General features: G+C 44.4%; 3 protein-coding genes across 3 annotated transcripts; 2 read left to right on the top strand and 1 right to left on the bottom strand.

Annotated features, from left to right (window-relative positions):
- Positions 1 to 2,184, top strand: LOC8069179. Its single transcript, XM_002437822.2, has 3 exons — positions 1 to 329; positions 417 to 640; positions 1,366 to 2,184. The coding sequence occupies exons 1-3, from the start codon at positions 215 to 217 to the stop codon at positions 1,996 to 1,998; spliced, it is 972 nt and encodes a 323-aa protein (XP_002437867.1). The 5' UTR covers positions 1 to 214; the 3' UTR covers positions 1,999 to 2,184.
- On the bottom strand, positions 10,250 to 12,663 carry LOC8069178. Its single transcript, XM_002436473.2, has 3 exons — positions 12,409 to 12,663; positions 10,934 to 11,066; positions 10,250 to 10,822 (listed from the first exon to the last, which is right to left on the bottom strand). Exons 1-3 carry the CDS (start codon positions 12,585 to 12,587, stop codon positions 10,766 to 10,768), a joined length of 369 nt encoding a protein of 122 aa, XP_002436518.1. The 5' UTR covers positions 12,588 to 12,663; the 3' UTR covers positions 10,250 to 10,765.
- LOC8069177 (rRNA-processing protein FCF1 homolog) lies at positions 12,764 to 16,084 on the top strand. The gene is made up of 9 exons (XM_002437820.2): positions 12,764 to 12,997; positions 13,086 to 13,151; positions 13,252 to 13,357; positions 13,993 to 14,035; positions 14,134 to 14,206; positions 14,438 to 14,525; positions 15,300 to 15,356; positions 15,452 to 15,530; positions 15,651 to 16,084. The coding sequence occupies exons 1-9, from the start codon at positions 12,924 to 12,926 to the stop codon at positions 15,662 to 15,664; spliced, it is 600 nt and encodes a 199-aa protein (XP_002437865.1). The 5' UTR covers positions 12,764 to 12,923; the 3' UTR covers positions 15,665 to 16,084.

The raw sequence follows: 21,496 nt of genomic DNA, 5'->3' as shown, positions 1-21,496 counted from the left end.
AGAGGAGTGCCGAGACAGCAAATAGTCGCAATAGGCGAGCCAACCCAAACTCTAGCCGTGTCGCCGCGCCTCCCGCACACCGGCGCCGTCGGCCCTCCACCGGGCAATATTGCCCCTCCCGGCCGGCCGCACCTGCCCTATTTTCCAGTCAAGGTTCTCTGTCGTCCACGTCCAGGTTCAAGAAGAGAAGCGGAGACCTAAAGCCAGCGGGAGGATGGAGGAACCTCGATTCGAGGAAGAGGAAGAGCCGGAAGATTACGAAATCGCCTTGTTTCGTAAGGAGTGGGATCTCTGCTATGCCGCTGATTACGGTCCCTTGGAGGCCACCAGTAAGCCAACGCAACTCTTCTAATTCCGGCTTGATCGTCTCGCCTGGGTTGACTAATAAGTTACCGACGACCGAATCCTTGTTGCAGCTGTGCGGCCCATGCGCTATACGTTTAGACCCATCCCAAAGCATGCTACTCGGGAGATCGGATTGCAGATCTTCTCTGTTAAAGTCGCCAAACCCAAAGAGGATGAAGACCTCCACTGGCCTCTGCACGTCTATGGATTGATTGCTACAAGGGATTCGGCAGATCTTAGACGTAACCTTGTTTTCAACCGCACTAGAGATAACTGCCAAATCCTAACTCAAGAGGTATGTACCATTTAGCCATCTAAATGTAGCATTTATTTTATTATTATTGTTGTTCTCTCTCATCTATTTATGATGTACTGTATCTTGTTTAGGCCTAGGTCTTGTTTAGTTTCGAAAAGTGAAAAGTTTTCGGTACTGTAGCACTTTCGTTTGTTTGTGACAAATATTATCCAATCATGGACTAACTAGGATCAAAAGATTCGTCTCGTGATTTCTAGCAAAACTGTGTAATAAGTTTTTGTTTTCGTCTATATTTAATGTTTCATGCATGTGCCACAAGATTCGATGTGACGGGGAATCTTGAAAACTTTTTGATTTTCAGAGTCAACTAAACAAGGCCCTAGTTTAGATGCGAAAAGATTTTGGATTTCACTACTGTAGCACTTTCGTTTGTTTGTGACAAATATTGTCCAATTATAAATTAACTAGAATCAAAAAATTCATCTCGCGATTTACAGGTAAACTGTACAATTAGTTTTTATTTTCGTCTATATTTAATGTTTTATACATGTGCCAAAAGATTCGATGTGACGAAGAATTTTGAAAACTTTTTGGTTTTCGGGTTGAACTGAACAAGGCCTAGTCTCTCATCTTTGTATCTTGTTTAGTCTCTCCTGTGTATGTGTTGTCCTTCCTTGTTGCTAATCCTGCCCTTTTCTTTTGGAAGAAAACAAACCGGCTGGACAACTAGCTAGTAATGAATTGTTAAACTGTGATGTTTGCAGGATCCCTTCTTGCTTTTAACAGGCCCCTCTCGTTCAGTTGTGTTAATCGATCCAGTTATATTCGAAATTCAACTGAAAGCAAAGTGTGAAACTGAGTCTGAGGATAAAGTGCTCAACTTCAGAGTCCTTGGGTACAAACAGAACACTAATTTTCAGGAGCCACCCTTCATAGACAAAATGTTTTCACACTGTAAACGAAGTAAGCTTGAGTTCGCAGTTGCACTGCTCTTTGAATCAATCGAGGCCACCATCGTTGTGAGAGTTTTTCAGGGATCATGGCCGGATCATCTTCGAGGACGAGTTGTTTCCCGGACAGCCAGCATCAGCCATGGAGATATCGTGCTACTTGATTCTCGTGATGGACGAATGCCTATCGGTGATTGGGGGGATGTTTCGCTTCCAAGATGCGTTGTTTCTGTGGAATCAGAAGGGCAACTAAAAGTTGATGTGGTGGCTTCACATGTGGATGATGACAACAATGTTGTTGCGAAAGATGTTGTTGATTTCAGACCTAAAATGGCTGGCGTCAGTCATGGCATATGTGACTTGGGCTTCTGTAAGATGAAAATCAGTGTTCTCTGGTCCCTTCCCTGCTACGTTGGTGAGGAAGTGGGATTACAAAACAGGCCCTAGGCTAGCAGTGTCTAAGATGTGGTGTTTCATGTACAAATGCGTCTGCTTGCTGCAATTTATCTATATATTTCAACTCAGACCTTGTATTCTTCAGATGCACCTTGTAGTCCCAACTGTTATTTGTCATTGATCAGTCTTTGCTATACATTTTGGTGGCTGTTGTAGAGCGCGCTGTATGTTGGCTTATGTATCAGCTGTGCTCTTCTATGCTTGTGGTGCCAGCATGTTGATATGGCCAGCATACCCTTCTCAGCTGATGATTCTGGTAGTGACAAAAAAACATTGTACAGAAGTTGCGTTGCTGTTTGAAGCCCAGTAGTGTAAGCCCGTGGACTACTGATAGGTATTGTTCTGTCATGCGCTCTGTGTTATATGCCTGTGGTTGCTTATGATAGTGGTGTGGTCCTGTAGTCTGGCAGCCTGTGGCAAAACCCTGTGAATTTGATATGCTTCCCGTAGAAACTCCTGTTCGCTGGAGATGCTGATTATCATATATGTGGCAAAACCCTGTGAATTTGATATGCTGATTATCATATACTCGCTGGTGATGCTGATGATCATATCATATATATTCGTTGGCGACTGGCTGGAGCATTCGTGCAACTCTTAGCCCCGAAGGGCGAAGCTACGTGAAGGCGGGAGTCGGCTGACACAAACGACTTGGTCGTACCTTTAAGCTTGTGATTTTTGACCACGTTGGACCCTGGTAGAAAATGAGTTTGATCCCAGCAGATTGGCAGCCCAGCATACAAGGAAGGAGGAGTGGCTGCTGAAGCTCCAGGAGGGCCTGACGAATTGGTGATCAGCATGGGACAGGAGCTTGTCTTCAAGTCCTTTTTTGTTTGATCACCAGAAGAGTGTTTCTCTGGTTTCTGCTTTAGTCGTCACTAAACTGGTTTACATGTTGGAGGGGCTTGGAGCTTTTACTCGGGCCTTGTTTAGTTCTAAAAAATTTTCAAAATTTCCTATCACATCGATTTTTGCGGCACATGTATAGTGTATTAAATATATATAAAAATAAAAACTAATTGCACAGTTCATCTGTAAATCGCGAGACGATTCTTTTAAGCCTAGTTACTCCATGATCGAACAATATTTGTCAAATAAAAACGAAAGTGCTACAGTGCCAAAATCTAAAATTTTTTGCAAACTGAACAAGGCATAGTTCTAAAAAAATTTCCAGATTCCCCGTCACATCGAATCTTGCGGCACATGCATGAAACACTAACTATAGACTAAAAACATAACTAATTACACAGTTTGCCTGTAATTTGCGAGACGAATCTTTTGAGCCTAGTTAGTCCATGATTGGACAATAATTACCAAATACAAACAAAAATGCTACAGTACCCAAAACCAAGAAATTTCTCCAACTGAACCAGGCCTTACTTCCACCTCATAACCTAATTTTTTTCAAGATTCCCTGTCACATCGAATCTTTAGACGCATGCATGGAGTATTAAATATAGACGAAAATAAAAACTAATTGCACAGTTTGGTCGAAATGTATGAGACACATCTTTTGAGCATAGTTATTCTATAGTTGGACAATAAGTGCTACAGTGTCGCGGAATTTTTTCCTTCAGAAACTAAGGCCTTGTTCAGTTTGCGAAAAGTTTTAGCTTTGGCTGTAGCATTTTCGCTTGTACATGACAATTATTGTCCAATTATAGAATAACTAGGCTTAAAAGATTCGTCTCGTAAATTACAAACAAACTGTGCAATTAGTTTTTGTTTTCGTCTATATTCAATGCTTCATGCATACGTACAAAGATTCGATATGATGGAGAATTTTAAATTTTTTTGAAAACTAAACAAGGCCAAAACACGGCCTCGGAAGCAAAAGGGCCAGTAGGATTCCTAGTTCTGTGGGCTGCAGCCCAGTCAATTAAGGCCTTGTTTAGTTGCGAATTTTTTTGGATTTAACTACTATGGCCTTGTTTACTTCCCAAATTTTTGGGCCGAAAAGCAAAAAAAATTGCAATTCGGCCTTTTGGAAGTAAATGGGCCCGAAATATTTGGGTACCAGTTTGACAGGCCGAAATGCGAAATGGGTGGCAGCCCAAACATGGACTCCCGGCCGCGTGAGCGGTGTTATACGCGGCCACCCCCTCCAACCCTAACCCTATCCGCTCAGTGTCGCCCACCCGCACCGCACACCGGCCGCCGCCTGCTCTCCTCCCTCCCGTCCGCGCCCTCTGCCGGCGCCGTGCTCTCCTCCCTCGCGTCCCTGCTCCACCAGTAGATCCACCGTTCTCGTGTAGTCTCCTCGCCTGTTCCTTGCGAAACATGGCCGGGCATGGCGGCGGCGGCTTCGACGGCGACCAGGGTGCCTTCAACCGGAGCCACAACAGTGGATCTGGGGCCGGCGCCGTGACGCGGGACTTCTGGGGCTCCTCCGGTCCAAGCCCCTTCGGCTCTGGCGCTGGTTCAAGCTCCTACCCGAACCCGCACCTAGGGTTCGATGGCCTGGACATCAACGCTGGCGAGGAATGGGCGCCAGAAGACGTGGACCACTACGCCGAGCATCTCCGCGGCAGCAGGGACCTCATGCCGCCTCCCGTTCGACCTCCGTCGGTCGGCGGTTCGCGGCGTCCGTTGTTCCGCCCGCCTCGGCAAGCGCCATCAACTGAGCCTTCAGCCGAGGACGGCTTCGGCGGCCGGCTGTCGCCTGACGGGGGCAGCAACCCCCGATCTGCACGCACGCCATCACGAGGCCGAGGACGCGGTCACCGCGCACACGCATCGGCCGGAAAGGTACAAAACATCCTGCCCCATCTTTGTAAATGTTGCATGTTGTATACTAGTACTAGTAGGAAACGCGCGGCCCTGCGCGCGATCAGTAAAAGTTTGTTGAACTTTGCTTCAAAATGGTGTACATGTCATGGGTGTGGATATACGTGTAGATATTTCTGTGCATATGAAAACATCATTCTTCACACAGATTAGTATACACGGTATTCATAGTCAGAAAAGCCGCAGGCCTGAGACTACATGAATGAAACAAAACACATAATAAAAATATGAGGAACAGGTAGGTCGAAACATAGACACAGAAATCCTGAAAGACTGTATGATGTCAGATATGAGGAAATCCTGAAAGATTGTATGATGGCAGCATTGTAGTTAATTATCTTGCCAGTCATGAGTTCTCTTGCTTAAGTTTATCATCATAAGCATTCCGGATCAAGTCTTAGACCTCGAAAAATAAAAGAGAGCATGCAACATTCTGCCTAAGATAAAACTTAAGATAGACCATTCATTATACAATTTTACATATATTGTGTCGAGTTCAGGATGACATATTAATGAACCAATATTTTAAATTCAGAGGAATTACCCTTGGGACAAAATTTCCCATTTTATCTCTTAGCTTCAAATGCAAGATAAAAACAAAAGCAAATAGGTGACATTAGTAGTTACCTGTTTTGTCACCTGTTTTTGTTGTGTTGCCTGACATCCATTTATGTGCACCAATATTTGCGGTGTGTTCAATTTTATTAGTTATCCCATATGTTTGTAATGAAATAGCAAATCAAAGAATTCAGCGACTATCTAGAAGCTGTGAGTTAGCACAAACTTTTCATGACTGAGTGAACTGATGTTCCTTTATCCTTTTATACCTTTTTCTCTTGCTGTTAACTGCCGTCAAGCTTCCCATGTTTTCTGTTCCATCAATGAATTAGGACACATCTGTTGAACATATTACAGAATTCATTAGTATAGTACATATAACCCCGCGAACAACGCTGCCGCCACAGTGCATGTTGAATTTGCCCTCATAGTCTTCTGCAATTATGACATTACGTTATTCATGTTATATATAATTTGTGCTCTCGGTTATCACGGTTTAGGTCCACAAGAGCAAAGCAAATTGGACAACCGATAACCTAACGAAGTACTGCGAGTGCTATGTTCTAGAGATGCACTATGGGAATTGCCCTGGAGGCCAAATGAACAAATTTGGCTGGAAGGGGTTGAGCAGTAGGTACTATGCTGCCACAGGTTTGCTCCACGATAGGGAACAATTGCAGGGCAAGCAGAGGACCCTTAAGAAGCTGTGGAGGTTCTGTAACCTTGCACGTACTCACACTGGAGTTAACATAGATGCTGAGGGGTTCATCCAGGCTACAGACAAGTGGTGGAACGACAACGCTACGGTATGTGTCTCATGGACTATAATTTGGAATTCACTTATACAGCTCCAACAATATGTAACTGTTTCACTGCCTGCAGGAATCCGAGTTCATGAAGATTAGGTCAACTGGACTGCCTCCGTACTTAGATCAGCTTGATCAGATGTTTGCCGGGAACACAGTGGACGGCTCCTCATCGTACGTTCCAGCTGCTGGTCCAACAACTGAAGTCCAAGAAGTTTCATCTGATGATGAAGGAGCAGATGAGGAGGACACCCGTACCCCTATGAGCCTTGGGACCAAAAGGACAGGAAGCACTAGCACAACTGCAACGAGCCCTAACAAGAAGACCAAGAACACATACGCGAGGGTCATGAACCAGCACATGAACTCGCATTTGGAGCTTGCTAGAGAGAGGCTGGAGGTTCACAAGAATGCCCTTCAGAAAAAAGCACATGACAAGGACGCCGCAAGGACAGCTGTGAACTGGAAAATAGCTGAGTGCTCTAGGATTGCTGAGCATGAGCTTGGCATTTCTCGAGACACGCCAGCCCTGTTGGACGGACTCCTTGCTCTGGCAGAGAATGAAGCACAGATGGATTTGTTCCTTTCATCAAGTGAGACAGTGAGGATACGAATCATCCAGAAGCTCGCCAGCAACCCTCCGCCGGTGGACCCCTAGAACACCTTCCATCTAATGCATGTAGCAATGGCGTCGTAGTTCCACTGACAGTAGTTGCACTGACAGTGTAGAACCTTTTGCTGGAGAGGAGGGCCGATGCTTTTGGTTTAGGGTTGTATGTTGTATTGCGTACGTGTGTGTGGTTTTATTTCTTTCTTTTCAAGAACTATGAACTCTATGTTGTCATTTGTTTGGAAAGACCTTTGAATGTACTAATTTGTTTGATCACCAATCTTTGTTGCATTATGAATTTGTATGTGCTACTATGGTACTTTTGGGGCATTCTGGTAACCTTGATTGTGTTGTACCATGTGCTGACTACTCTGTGCTGTAATTGTGGCAGGCTAAGACTTCTTGGTATGATGCACGAAGGGAGGAGTTGCTGCAGCAGTTGGAGAAGGAAGAAGATGAGTTGCTGGATGAGATGATGGAAGATGCTGAGGAGGATGAGTTCATCTTCGGTATGTACCAATATGCAATGCACATAGACAAGTACATGTGTAGAGCTGACTATAGAGTTCCTAAAATGAGTGGCATTGAATGGGTTCATGCTAAGACGGCCAGTGAGAAGTCATGTTACAACATGTTTAGAATGACCCCTACAATGTTCTTTACCTTGCATGAGCTTTTATGTGCTAAGTACGGTCTCAAATCGACTACCAAGTCGACTTCTTTTGAGGCTCTAGGCATGTTCTTATGGATGGTTGGGGCACCACAGTCTGTTAGGCAAGCTGAGGACAGATTTGAGAGGTCTTTGGGGACTGTGTCAAAAATGTTCAACAGAGTCTTGAATAGCCTTGTGCAGCTAGCAGCAGACATAATTAAGCCAGTTGACCCAGAGTTTAGAACACTGCATCCAAGGCTTACAAATCCTAGGTTTTATCCACATTTCAAGGACTGCATAGGGGCCATAGATGGGACTCATGTCCAATGTGTAGTGCCAAATGACATGTTTGTTCAGCACTTGTGCCGCAAGGGAATCACTACACAAAATGTCATGGCTTGTTGTGACTTCGACATGAGGTTCACCTTTGTGAATGCTGGTTGGCCTGGATCTGTTCATGACATGAGAGTGTTCAATGACTCGACAACAACATATAGCGCTGTGTTCCCACATCCACCTCAAGGTACTGACTATTTGATACACATGACTGATTGTAATACTTGATGACAGTGTGCCTAATTGCTTGTCTGTTGATGCAGGGAAATACTATCTCGTGGACTCGGGCTATGCGAACAAGCAGAGGTACCTAGCTCCTTACAAAGGCAACAAGTACCATCTGCAGGAGTTCCGTGACGGGCCCGAGCCACAAGGTAAAGAGGAAATCTTCAATTATGCGCACTCTAGCCTTAGAAATATTATTGAGCGGGCATTTGGAGTTTTGAAAATGAAGTGGCGCATGTTGCAAAAGATCCCTCCATACGCACCTCACAAGCAATCCAAAATAATTGTTGCATGTATGGCTCTGCATAATTTTATGAGAAGCAGTGACATAGCAGATAAGCACTTTCATAGGTGTGACAATAATGAGAACTATGTGCCGCGGCAAGCGTATGAGAATCAGCCACCTCCTGAGGTTGTCGAAGATGGTCCAAACCCGATGGCTGCATTCCGTGATTCGCTTGCTTATGCTATGGCAACTGGTTCCTAAAATTTTGGTGGTTCTTCACAAGTTTGTTTATTTGACTGGTACGGTTTCTGTGAATGTTTGAGGACAGTTTTGTATTCATTCCATTTTCTGTGAATGTTTGAGGACTTATATGAGCTGTGATGTTCATTGTAACATTGATGAGCCCAGTATGTGGTTGTAATAGGTAATAAATGTTGTAATATGATGATTACAGATTATTTGTAATAAAGTGTGCATGAACAGTTCATGTAATTTCATTGCAAATATACTTTGAACTCTATATACTTTGCATGCAGCCCAGAAAACCACAGCAATTGCATGTGCATGGAGTTGCATGGGATACATTTAATGCAGCTGGGAGTAAACAACATGCAGTTTTGCAAAATGTTTTGGTGAAGTAAACACCAAAACCAAAATACTTCTTGGCAGCATTTTGGTGTGCTCAACATTCTGTTTGGGATTTTGCTATTTTGCAAAATAGTTCAGGAACTAAACAAGGCCTATAGTACTTTATTGTTCAATTATGAAGTAATTAGGCTTAAAAGTTTCGTCTCGTGATTTACAGACAAACTGTGCAATAGTTTTTGTTTTCATCTATATTTAATGCTATATGCATGTGCCGTTAGATTCAATGTGATAGAATCTTTGAAAAGTTTTTGGTTTTTGGTGAAAACTAAATAAGGCCTAAGCCTCGTTTTTTCTGTGGGTCACTTGGATGATTCGTGCTTCCCTCAAAAAAAAAAACCTTGGATACTGGAAGACTGATTTGTGATCTGTAACGACAGCCACGGCCAGGAAGGGATTGGGACCTGGCTGCCTGTTTAGATTGGGGATGAAAATTTTTTGGATGTCACATCAGATGTGTCGGAAGGATGTCGAGAGGGGTTTTTAGAAACTAATAAAAAAACAAATTACATAGCTCGCCAGGAAACTGCAAGACAAATTTATTAAGCATAATTAATCTGTCATTAGCATATGTGGGTCACTGTAGTACTTAAGGCTAATCATGGAGTAACTAGACTTAAAAGATTCGTCTCGCGATTCTCAACTAAACTGTGTAATTAGTTTATTTTTTTATCTACATTTAATGTTCCATGCATGTGTCCAAAGATTCGATGGGATGGATGAAAAATTTTTGGGTGGGAACTAAACAGGGCCTAGGCCACCTGTATCTCGGACCTATAACACTGCATCCTCCTCGGTCGCGCGGCCGTGTCCGCCCTTGCGTGGAAACATGTCAGTCGGCCGTCCGCCTGTCTGCGCCACCATGCTGCGTGCTGCTGTTTGGGGGCAGTCCAAACGAAGCCCACCGGTGTTCCCCAAGCCGAACGGAACGGCGGCCACGGCATCCCAGCCATGTACACCAGCATGCAGAGCACAGGCGCACAGCCCCGGCGGCCCGACAGCACCACGTCGATAGAACACAACGAGGTGTTTGACAGAATGCCTGTGAGGTAAACAGTGCATCTTTGGTTATCTGGGCTGTGTTTCTGATCTTTTGCCAACAAGATCACTGGCTAATTTCCTAAATTGTAGGTCCAATTTATCACATGTAGTAGGAACTAGATTTCATCGATGGGCAGCAATGCAGGGCTCTGCATAGCTGTAAAACGTAAATGACCTCGCAGGTTAATGCCTCAACGCTCAACGGTGTAGCTGACTTACTGACCAATATAGAACTCTGCTAATCAGAGTTCACCTGTTCAGTGAAAAGGCAAGGATGACTTAAGTGAAAAATAGAACAGTGCACTGTAGGATCTGAAAGGAAGGGATTGGATGCTGTCATGAGGTTTACACCCAAGTTAACAGCAATTCTATGGTGCACAATTGTCAAAACAAGTGCTTATACTAGTATATAAGAATTTCAATTACATGGATGAACAGGGACAGAGCACTCCTGCACCAGAATTGCAAACTGAAAACTAGGTACACATTGTAAAACTAGAAATGAAAGTTGAACTAGATATACTGACACAATGTAATGAGACAAGGCCATGACTAAGCAGGACCACTCAAATTTGGCTTCAAAACCTACCATACTGACCTGCTAGGCGCATTCAGTTAGAGAAAATGTGCAGCATAACCAGCAGCATGAGGCAGAGAATGATATATAAATGTTCAGCTGCTGGAAACCACCTACAGTGTCTCATGATTTTGCTAACAAAAAGGAATTCTACCACTTCAGGGTTCAGGCAAACCAGGCCCAGTGAGTTGACTTATGCCAAAACATCTTTTGCTGGGAACAAATGGACATACACATCAGTCTTCAGTGAGCGATTAATGGAGGTTTTCGTTACTTTCATTGTGGCATGAGTTCTTCAAGCTGGCTCATAAAGGCCTAGCATGTGCCCATCGATGCATCGCAATGCTGCAACCTGCATTGGAAGAAATAGGGAACCCAAAGGAACATAACATCATATGAATGATTCTTAGATCCCGAAAAAATACAGTCATAAATCAAAACTATGAGAATATAGAGATAATACTTTTCCATGGATCTCATATTTGATTGGCCCATCCAACTCAGCTCCCAGTGCCATTAACTTCGATACAGTATTGTTTATGTCTGGTACAGTGAAGGACAGCATTGAAGAATAGATTCTCTGCGATGCAAGATTACTGCAAATATGTGCAAAACATAAGATAACAGTTACAATTTCATGCACTGGATAATAGCAAAAAAACCATTGCCCATATGAGGTTTGTCTAGCTTATAATTATATGATGATGAAATTTGAAGTCCACACAAAAAACTGAGAAAATCTCCAAGGAGGACAATTCCTTTTGACTCTTAACCATTTGTTTTCATGCACTACTTTGACCTAGCAAGATTGCAGGGAGCACTATGAAATGTATTGAAGACTTGAAGTATCATCTTCATGCAATGTTTGGAACATAGGGTCATCACTCAGCTTGGTCATTGTTTTTCTCAAGAAGCCTCCCAGATCCAACATTTCAGAGCTGTTTTGTTTATAGGGTCGCAAAGTTTGTCCAGTATGTTTTGGACTTCTGCACATAACATATGCCTATGGTAAGTCTAACCTAGCAACACAGAGAACCTTTCACTCAGAGAAGGCTGAACTTGCTCGAAGGCCAATGTAAAGTGCTCATCATTGCCCAGAAATGGAGGATCCATTGACATTCGGCCTGCACCCCTGCATACTAAAACGAGACCAACTTACCGCTTTTCAAGGATGCAGTAGAACAATCACTTAGTCCTCACTCCATCTAACCTGCCAAACTACTTTTCCATGGATATCATATTTTCATGCAATACATCCAACACTCCTTCCACACATTTCAGAGTTATTCTGTTTATGGGGTCGCTAAGTATGTGTCATATGCTTTGCACTTGGGCATTTGGGTACATAGCCTATGGACTATGGTAAGTCTAACCAAGCTGATCAACAAAAAGAACCTTTTACTCAAAAGTCTGAGCTTGCTCAAAAAGCCCACTAGCAACCTGTAAAGTGCAAATCATTGCTCAGAAATGAAGGTTTCATTGGCATTTGCCATTTGGCGTGCACTCCTACACACAAAAACGAGACCAATTTACCTTTTTCCAAGGGGATGTGCATGCAGTAAAGCAATCACTTAGTCCTCACTCCAACTAACCTGCCCAACTACTCTATGCTGCTAGATGCCAGCGAAAAATAAGGAAATAAAAGAAGAGCGAATTCTGAACCCCCAGATCATATGCACAGGAGAAGAATTCCGAGACAAAAATTGACACGAATGACATATGAAAACTGACTTGATTTTCAAAACTTAAATAAAACCAAGAGCTCCACAGACACATTTCATCGAACACATGAGCCTCGCAGCTCGTAACACCACAGTGGCCTCTCTCCACCTCATTCCCTCGAACAACTCCGAATTAGAATCCAACAGAAGCCCGAAGTCGTACGAACTGTGAATAATACTACGAGGAGAACGCGGTAACAAACAGCAGTAGCCGCACCTGTCGTTGGTGTGCATGAGCGCGAGCTTGAGCGGCCCCGACTGCAGCTCGGCCCAGCGGAGCGTGCAGACGTTCACACTGAAGTCGAGACCCTCCGCGTAGAACCGCGCCGCTCGCGGCACGTCCCGGTGCAGCTGCAGCACCCACCGGAGCGTCGCCGTCGCCGTCGCCGCCGCCATTCCCCACCACCTCCCCCTCCCTCCAGATCAGGCCGACGACGAACGAACACAGCACTCCCACAGTCCCACATGGTCACATCCAACGGCCCAGAGGGCGATCAACACAGCCTCGTCGCATCCAAGATCAACTTGTTGGGCCGAGCAGCGGAATAAAAAGGCCCATCTCATAAGAAACCAGAGCGAGCCCACCAAGCAGCCGCCTTCTTCCTTGCGGAGGCCGAAAACCCTCTCTTCCGCCGACCTCTCGAGACGCATCAGAAGTCGCCGCCGCCGCCGCCGCCTGCCGACTGCCGTGGAGAGCGCGAGGGAGCTGCGGGTGCTAAGGTTTGGCTCGAGATGGGGAAGGCAAAGGGCAAGGGCCCTAAATTCGCGGCGGTGAAGAAGATTATCACCAAGAAAACCATCAACAAGTAAGGCAACCATCTCCAGCTGCGAGTCCACTCCTCTATGGTTGGTTGGGTTCATGCTACCGGGAGTTCTAATTTTTGTGTATGATAGGTACAAGGAGGATGTGCTGAACCACAAGAAGAAGGACGCGGACAAGGAGAAGCTCGGCCGGAATGTGTGAGTGCTTGTTTGCGCTCGGATTTTGGGGGGCTCGGTTTGGTTTCCTGTGCTTATTTGGATCGCTGACGCCGTTTTGCTTCTGTGATGTGATTTGCAGGCCGCAGGTTTCGTCGGCGTTGTTCTTCAGCTACAACACGGCGCTGGGGCCGCCGTACCGGGTGATAGTGGATACCAACTTCATCAACTTCTCCATACAGAATAAGGTTGGTCGTTGAATTACCTGCTGCTCTCCTATTTCACTGATTAATTCGGTGACACCAAGGTTAATTTCGACTGGACAATACACCCAGAGGGTGTGTAATTGCATGTCCACTGCCTCGCTTCCTCAGTTAAGATTGAAGATACTGAGTTAATGCGGTGGATTTAATTGATTGTTGACACATTATAGCTTATCTGTATACTAGGTTATCACAAGAAAGGTTGTGCACAAATTCTCTTTGTTATAACATGTAGACATCTCTAGGTTCATATCTCTACATAAGGATAAAATAAAATGCTAACATGGAGCTACTGATTCTTACAAGATACTGAAACCTTATGGAAATCAAAACAAAGTATTAGTATGTCTGTTAAGTAAGTTAGGACCATTTTACTGTTTTAGCAAATAGCAAAACAAACAACGATCGACACATCTGGGACTGGGAGTCATGTTATAAGTGTCTTGATTTCCCATCCAATATGGATGCTGTGCTAAGAAGGTTTCTTTCAAGTCAGGATTTGATTCAGTAATTGCAGTTGATTTTAAATTCTGTATTCTACAGAACACATAATAATGGGGCTCAATTCCGGGTCATAAATACTTATCTTTGTGACTAAATCCTTCTTTCCCCTCGTGCAGCTGGATTTGGAGAAGGGAATGATGGATTGCCTTTATGCAAAATGTAAGTATGTAACTCTGTTATCTTGCATTCCCATTATCTTATTAGTGACCTGAGCTACTCATTTAATATCCTGTCTAATCTTATTCCTTGATATGAAGGCACCCCGTGTATCACTGATTGCGTTATGGCTGAGCTTGAAAAACTTGGACAGAAGTATCGTGTGGCCTTGAGGTGTGCTCCTATCCAAAGCTGTTGCCATACTGTGTTATTCAGTGTCTTCTTTTGCCTTCATCTACTTCATTGTCTTCAAATAGAGGTTTAATTAGTTTTTCTTCATCTATGCCTTTTGTTGTCATCTTCCACCTATAAATGTTGATGGCACATACTTGCGAGTTGCAGTTATATTCGATTCTGCAGTATAACTTTCATCTCTCTGTATAACCTAATGTACCTCGCTTACAGAATCGCCAAGGACCCAAGGTTCCAAAGATTAGCATGCACACATAAGGGAACTTATGCTGATGACTGCATTGTGGAGAGGGTCACTCAGGTAAAAGCTCTGCCTTCTTCAACACTCTGTGTTTGTTCAGAGCTTGAGTACTGGGAGTATTCTGTTGAGTCCTAACTCTATAGCAAATAAGGAAGATAGCTTGTGTTAGGGAACTTGTGACTTATAATCATGGCTAGTTAACAGGGACATTGCGTACAGAAGTGAAGTAATAACGTAATGTCGTATATAATGTATCTTCCTAGTTCCTTCTCAAATGTTAATTTGGATATAAGTCCAAGTTCTTGAAACATTGGCTGTTCAAATTTCAAACTTCGTGCTGAAATTATTTACTTTATTTTCTAAAATAGTAGAATTTACTTCTACCTTATATTTGAGAATTGTGGCTGATTGCTATGTTTCCCAAGATTCTACTGTATCTATTCCCAAGGTGAACACAAATAGCACTCGTTGTGTTTTCTCCCCTGATTTTTTAATGTTCTTGTCTAAAGGGTTGTCTATATGTATGTATCAAAATTTGTTCCAAGTTAAGCAATTGGAACTTGCATGTGTGGGTATCAAATATCTGACCTATAGTGATATGCCCTCTGACTATAGTCGTAATATACAGATCTGTGGGTTATGCTTTAGCTTTGATTTAAATTTGCATGTGGGTACTGAGCTTACTTCATGGTAACATGTTGGAATGCAGTGAACTTTTTTTGTAGTCAGTGCATTTAATTGCATTAAATTGTATTGTTCATCATCACAATATGTTACCTTGTATGTTAGGCATTTTGTTTTATTTGTTCTAAAACATATGTTTTTACGTGACAGCACAAATGCTACATAGTTGCTACTTGTGATAGAGATTTGAAAAGGAGGATAAGAAAGGTATGATCGGTGTTCACTGCTCAGGATATGCTTGTTCTAATATCGAAGAAGCTTTTTTGCATGCTTATATCATGGGCATTTTCTCAATTTCTCAGGTTCCTGGCGTTCCAATCATGTACATCACAAGACACAGGTATTCGATTGAACGGCTCCCTGAGGCCACAATTGGTGGAGGTATGTGATATTGTCATCTGTCTAACTCTGTTGATCGGTGTGCTCTTGTCTTTGTCCCCAGCATCTCTTATAATCACACTAGCTTGCAGTACTCTGATGCTTGTATTGGCACTCTTGCAGCACCAAGAATCTAACCAGTCCATACATGAAATGCTGTGGAATGTTTCACTGTGGCAGCACTTTGTCCATGTGACCAAGTCACTGTTTCATGTCTGAAGCCACTGTGCAGACTGAGGAAGGATAAGAATGCTGCTGTCTAGGTTGAGCTCACTGTAACTACTAAGAAATCTTGTACCAGCTTCACCATTTTACTGTTATCATCCAGATGTAATAGCTTCCGTCTACAATGTTTCTGGTTGTCTGAAGTAATTCTTCGTTAGAAGATCAGGCATCCTCTTCCCATTCAATTGTACGGTAGACCATTTTTTTTTTAAAAGTACTGCAGCTTGCTTCTCAATCTTGTGCTGTTGATGCTGATGTTTAACACTTTGACATTATTGTTCTGAACACGGTACTGGCTCCTTGCATGATCTTATAGTATTTACATTGAGTTAGTACTTAGGGTTGTTTCAGTGTTCGGTTTGAGAAAGGGAAATATTCTTGCTCTTGTAAATGAAATGAGTTTTTCCATCACCTTAGAAGATAATATGAACTATTAATTGAAATAATTAGTTATGCACTCCATTCTAAAATATAAGATTTTTTTTAAAAAAATTCATATCTTTTGCTATATATTCCCTTCGTTTCAAATTATAAGGCGTTTTGATATTTTTTTTGTACACTAGCAAAGAAAGAGTAAAGATGCGGAACCAGTTAGGAAATAGGCATACTGCACGTCAACATTACTTAATTAATTTTGAAGGAAAGTACTCCCTCTGTCTCTGTGCAACTGGGATGATGAATTACTTGGTTGTCAAGAATTCAAAATCCTGGCAACTGGGATAGCCACCAGAGTACTTGGTGGGCCATCCTTTCTCTTGTTTCCCCAGAGTACTTGGTGGGCCGCTGTTTCCTTTTCCTTCCATGCGCTCCAAATCTAACAGCTATTCCGGCAGAACGAGCAGCCTCCTTCCCGGGGCGGAATATTTTTTTATTTTTAGCCCAAATATGAAACAATTTTCAATTTTGACACGCTTTCGAAAAAATTTTCAAAACTAGGCCGTTTGGCCCCGCCACCATGCATGGCGGGGCAAAATCACTGAACTCCGCCATGCATGGTGGCGGGGTTGACCCTGCCACGTGGCCATTGCATGGCCCTGTATGCCGACGTGGAACCCGCCACGGATCATGGCGGGGTAGTGAACCCCGCCGTGGATCATGGCGGGGTGCGGCCTGACAAAACGGCCCTCCCCCTCGGCTTTCAGTTGAGTCACCCGCAGCCCCTCCCCACGCCCGGCCGCCGCGACCCGCGCCCGCACCGCCGCCGCACCTCGCCCCGCGCCCCGCGACCCGCCGCGCCCCGCGCCTCGCCGCGCCTGCGGGCAGCCGTGCCGCGGCCCGCACCCCGCGCCCCACGCCGCGCCGCGCCCCGGCCCTGCGGCCCGCCACGCCCCGCGCCCGCACGCCGCGGCGCGCGCCGCCGGTGGTTGGGGCGCCGCCCGCGGCCTTGGAGGCGCTGCCCCCTCCCTCGGCCGCTCGAAGACCTCCTTCCTCGGCCGTTTGACGGTATTTTTTTAATTTTGTTTAGTTAAATTGCTAGTTATTTATTTAACGATTATTATTAGTTATTTAGTTAGTTAGTTTAATTTTAGTTAAATTGCTAGTTATTTAAATTTTAGTTAAATTGCTACTTAGTTAAATTTTTTGTAGTTAAATTATCGAAATTACACTACTTTGAGTTAGTTTATATAAGTAGAGGTGATAAATTAGTTAGTAAGTTAGTTAGTTAGTTATGTTAGTAATTAGTTAGTTAGTTAGTTAATATTAGTAGAGTTAATAATTTAGTTAGTAAGTTAGTTAGTTATGTAGTAATTAGTTAGTAAGTTAGTTGTTTATGTCAGAATTAGTTAAGAATTTAGTTAGTTCATTAGTATTTCGTACTACCATATTGGTTAGTTGATGATCGGATGTCAAATCGTTTTGTAGATGGATTACGGTGTAAGAGTTTTTTACGGAGGAATTGTTAGGAGAGAGGATTGTCAGTCTGAGGATTTGGAATGGTTTGATGGTCCCCCAGTTTCAGTGATCTATGTGAGCGTTTGAGTTGAAGTTTGGCGATGGTTTCACACTAAAGGGTAGGTTTGATGTTGGAAAGAATAGGGCACACTATGTGATGATGGAGTTGTGCAACCAAGCTGAGTGGTCCCGATACAACAGGGTCATCCAAGGTTCGAATGTGGGCATGGCTGAGTTGGTGTTGGAGACTGTTGAGAATGAGGAGGCGTCCTTCGACGACGATGGTGATTGTGGTGTGCAGGTCCAACAAACTATGGAGAGTATGGACTTGGATGGTAATTGGACGCAGGAGCGGGTTCAATCTCCTCCAGTTGGTCAAATAAGAAATGATTTTGATGTAGACGAGTTTGAACATGAGGAGAATGAGGCGGCAGAGGATGAAAGGTGATGATGTTTGCTCTGATTCTGAAGAATCAGAAAATGAGGAAGTAGGTTCACCTGGCATGTGTGCACCGGTTCGTGGCATGCCCTCAGGCGTTCCGCTTCAGGTACTTCATGCAACACAGACTCAGGGCAATTTAGCCACAGGGTATCCAGGTGATGTAGAGGAATATGAAGGATGGGGTCGGGTTAGAGAGGCACAACCTTTCGTTGCACCACCCTCTTATACATCGGCAGAGCTTACACAGCTGAGGGAGGCTGGCTTGCCCTTTACCGGTGTTCCAAATTATATGGATGTCAGCATGTCGCATATGGCGGTTTGTGACACGGGTTTGCAGATTTGTAAGGAATCATTGTACAACCATGAAAATTTAATACTCAGGAAGGGAATGCTTTTCAATACGATATCTGAGATGAAGTTGTTCCTTCAGGACTATATTGTGTATCATCATAGGCCGTACACGGTTCGGCATTCCGACAAGGAGGTAAAATTTCAAATAGTATGCAAGGCAGGGTTTCCGTGCATGTGGAAGTTGAATGCACGGAAACGGTCGAGTGATGGGAAGTGGAAGGTAACTTCAGTGGACCAGCCGCACAGATGCCAGACTAACAAGGGCAAACGGTACCATCCCCAGTTGACAGCTCGGTACCTTGCTCGCCGTATATTGGGTCTCGTAGATGCGGACAACGACGTATCGGTGTCTTTCTTGCAGGAGACCATAGCCACTTTTGTTGGGTATGAGGTAACATATGGAAAGGCATGGCGGGCAAAGCAAATTGCCTTAGCAATTCGGTGGGGTAGTTGGGAGGAAGCCTATAACAGGGTTCCACGCATTTTGTGTGCAATGCAACACTTCAACCCTGGCATGAGATGGTTCATATACACAGGAGGGTTTTATCTTCAGAACCCGTTGAGGCATATTCTGTACCGTGTGTTCTGGTATTTTGATCAGTGTAAGCATGCATTTCAGTATTGCCGGCCAGTTGTTCTAGTTGATGGCACCTTCCTCACCGGCAAATACAGAGGTACATTGATGATGGCTGCTGCTGTAGACCCTGAGAATCAAATTGTGCCACTGACTTTTGCTTTGGCAGAGGGGGAGAACAATGATTCGTGGTCATGGTTCATGCGTCTGCTCCGTCTTCACGTCCTTGGTCCTTCTCGCACCATTTGTTTGATATCGGACCGTCACATTGGAATTCTTAATGCTGCCGGTGAACACATTGATGGGCACCCACCCCTAGTGCACCGTTGGTGCATGAGGCATTTTGCCGCTAATTTCTGGCGCCGTCAACAGAAAAAGGAGGTGACAGACAAGTTAAAGGAACTTTGTAATAAACGTACGGAACACGAGTTTAAGGAGACAATGGCGGAACTACAGAAGATGATGAACCGAGCGGGCAAGGCATGGTTAGATCAGCAGATGGAAAATAAAGCGAAGTGGGCATTAGCATATGATGAGGGTGGGTTTCGGTATGGCATAATGACAACAAACTCCTCTGAGTCTTTCAATCGTGTGTTCAAAGGCGTTCGATCTCTACCAGTGTCCGGTATTGTTGAGTTCTCTTTTAAGAAGTGCAATGAATATTTTGTTACGCGGTATGGCCTAGCCCTGAGGAATGAAGAGGAGCTTGGAAGATGGGGGAAGGATGCACACGAATATTTGCAGGAGGCTGAGGAGTTGTCCAAGCAACAGGTTGGCGAGGCCTATGGACGAGATAGACTTGTTTTTAGCGTACGAGCTAGAGGGGGCACAAACCTTGGCGGCGAACGATTTGGTGGGCGAACGTACCGTGTGGATCTTCAAAAAGTAGAATGCAGTTGCAACGTACCTCAGATCATGCATGCCCCTTGCTCACACATGATTACGTCTTGTCGGCTTAGAGGTTTTGACCATACAGTTGAACCATACATGTCACCCTTGTATCTCCGTGCCAACACCCTAAATGTTTGGGAGAAGAGCTTCGAGCCGTACCTTGACGAGTCGCAGTGGCCTCCATATTATGGTGAGGACTACGTGCCTCATCCCCGCTTTAGCCTCATTGAGGCGGACTACGACAAGGACCACCGGGCCAAGGCCTTGTCAGAGCAGCAGAGGCCGTTGTGTGTGCTTCGTGGTCGCACGCACCACGTACACAGCTGGAACGAGCGATACGCGCCGTACATCCGTCGTGCAGGCTTTCTTGAGATCGTCCGGGTCTACAACAGTGGACTTCCCACTCTAGACCCTGCAGTTCTTACTGCTTTTGTTGATAGGTAACATACATTTTACATTACTTTAATTTGTTTGTTAAATATGTGCCCTCAAATAATTGATATACACAACATTATAACGATGCAGGTGGAGACCAGAGACGCACACCTTCCACACACCTTGTGGAGAAATGACTATCACATTGCAGGATGTGAAGATGATATTGTGTTTGAGTTTGTCTGGTCATCCGGTGACTGGGGTCGTCGATGAGTCTACTTGGCTAGACTTGGTACAGGAGTTTTGTGGTAGGCGGCCATCAGATGCTGAAGTTAAAGGCACCAAGTAAGTTCATATTTGAGTCCCATTGAATGAAATTACTAATACAACCATTTTAGATAAATCTATATTTATACAATATTTGTTTACTTGTAATTGCAGGAAAACCTCAGGAGTGTCGACGTCTTGGATTACGCAGAACTTTGGTGCAGGACCACCGCCTGATGCTCCAGATCATGAGGTGGAGATTTATGCAAAAGTGTGGTTGTGGCACTTCTTGGGGGGTTTCTTGTTCCCTGATTCCTCTGGAGACAGCATCAGCTGGATTTTCCTGAGGATCCTTATGCAGCCACTGGACAACATTGCCGGCTACAGTTGGGGTAGCGCGGTGCTTGCATGGACATACCGTCAGCTTTGCCAGGCCTGTCGTCGCCAGTCATCGAATGGAAACCTAGGTGGTTGCTCATATCTACTTCAGGTTTGGATTTGGGAGCGTTTTCCAGTTGGAAGGCCCACTAAACCTCCGGGTTTGCCTGTAAGTGCATTTGCTATTTCGATTTCTTCATAACACTTAAGGCATTTGTGACATTATGTTTGTGTTAATTGCAGGTATGGGTGCATGAAGATGTTGGACCCACCGCCCTTTTTCTCTGGTCAGATGCTAAGGTAGTCAGGGGCGAAGCAGACAGGAGGTACAAGCAGTACACTAACGAGCTAGACGTGTTGACACACAACTACGTAAGTTCAATTCACTTTTAGTACTAAAGCACTGTTAATGCGTTTTATTTTGAAATACTAAAAATAAGTTTACAAATATTGCAGGTCACATGGTCACCGTGGTCTCGGTGGGAGCTAGAGGGGTACCTTAGTCCACGCTGCGAGGAGGAGGATAGCGATTGGCTTTACGATGGCCCACTCATCTTCTTCCACGTGGTCGAG

This window comes from Sorghum bicolor, chromosome 10, assembly GCF_000003195.3.
Source record: "Sorghum bicolor cultivar BTx623 chromosome 10, Sorghum_bicolor_NCBIv3, whole genome shotgun sequence".
Classification (NCBI taxonomy): Eukaryota; Viridiplantae; Streptophyta; class Magnoliopsida; order Poales; family Poaceae; genus Sorghum; species Sorghum bicolor.
The sequence above is the reverse complement of the archived record's forward strand: the minus strand, read 5'-3'. Positions and strand labels throughout refer to the sequence as shown.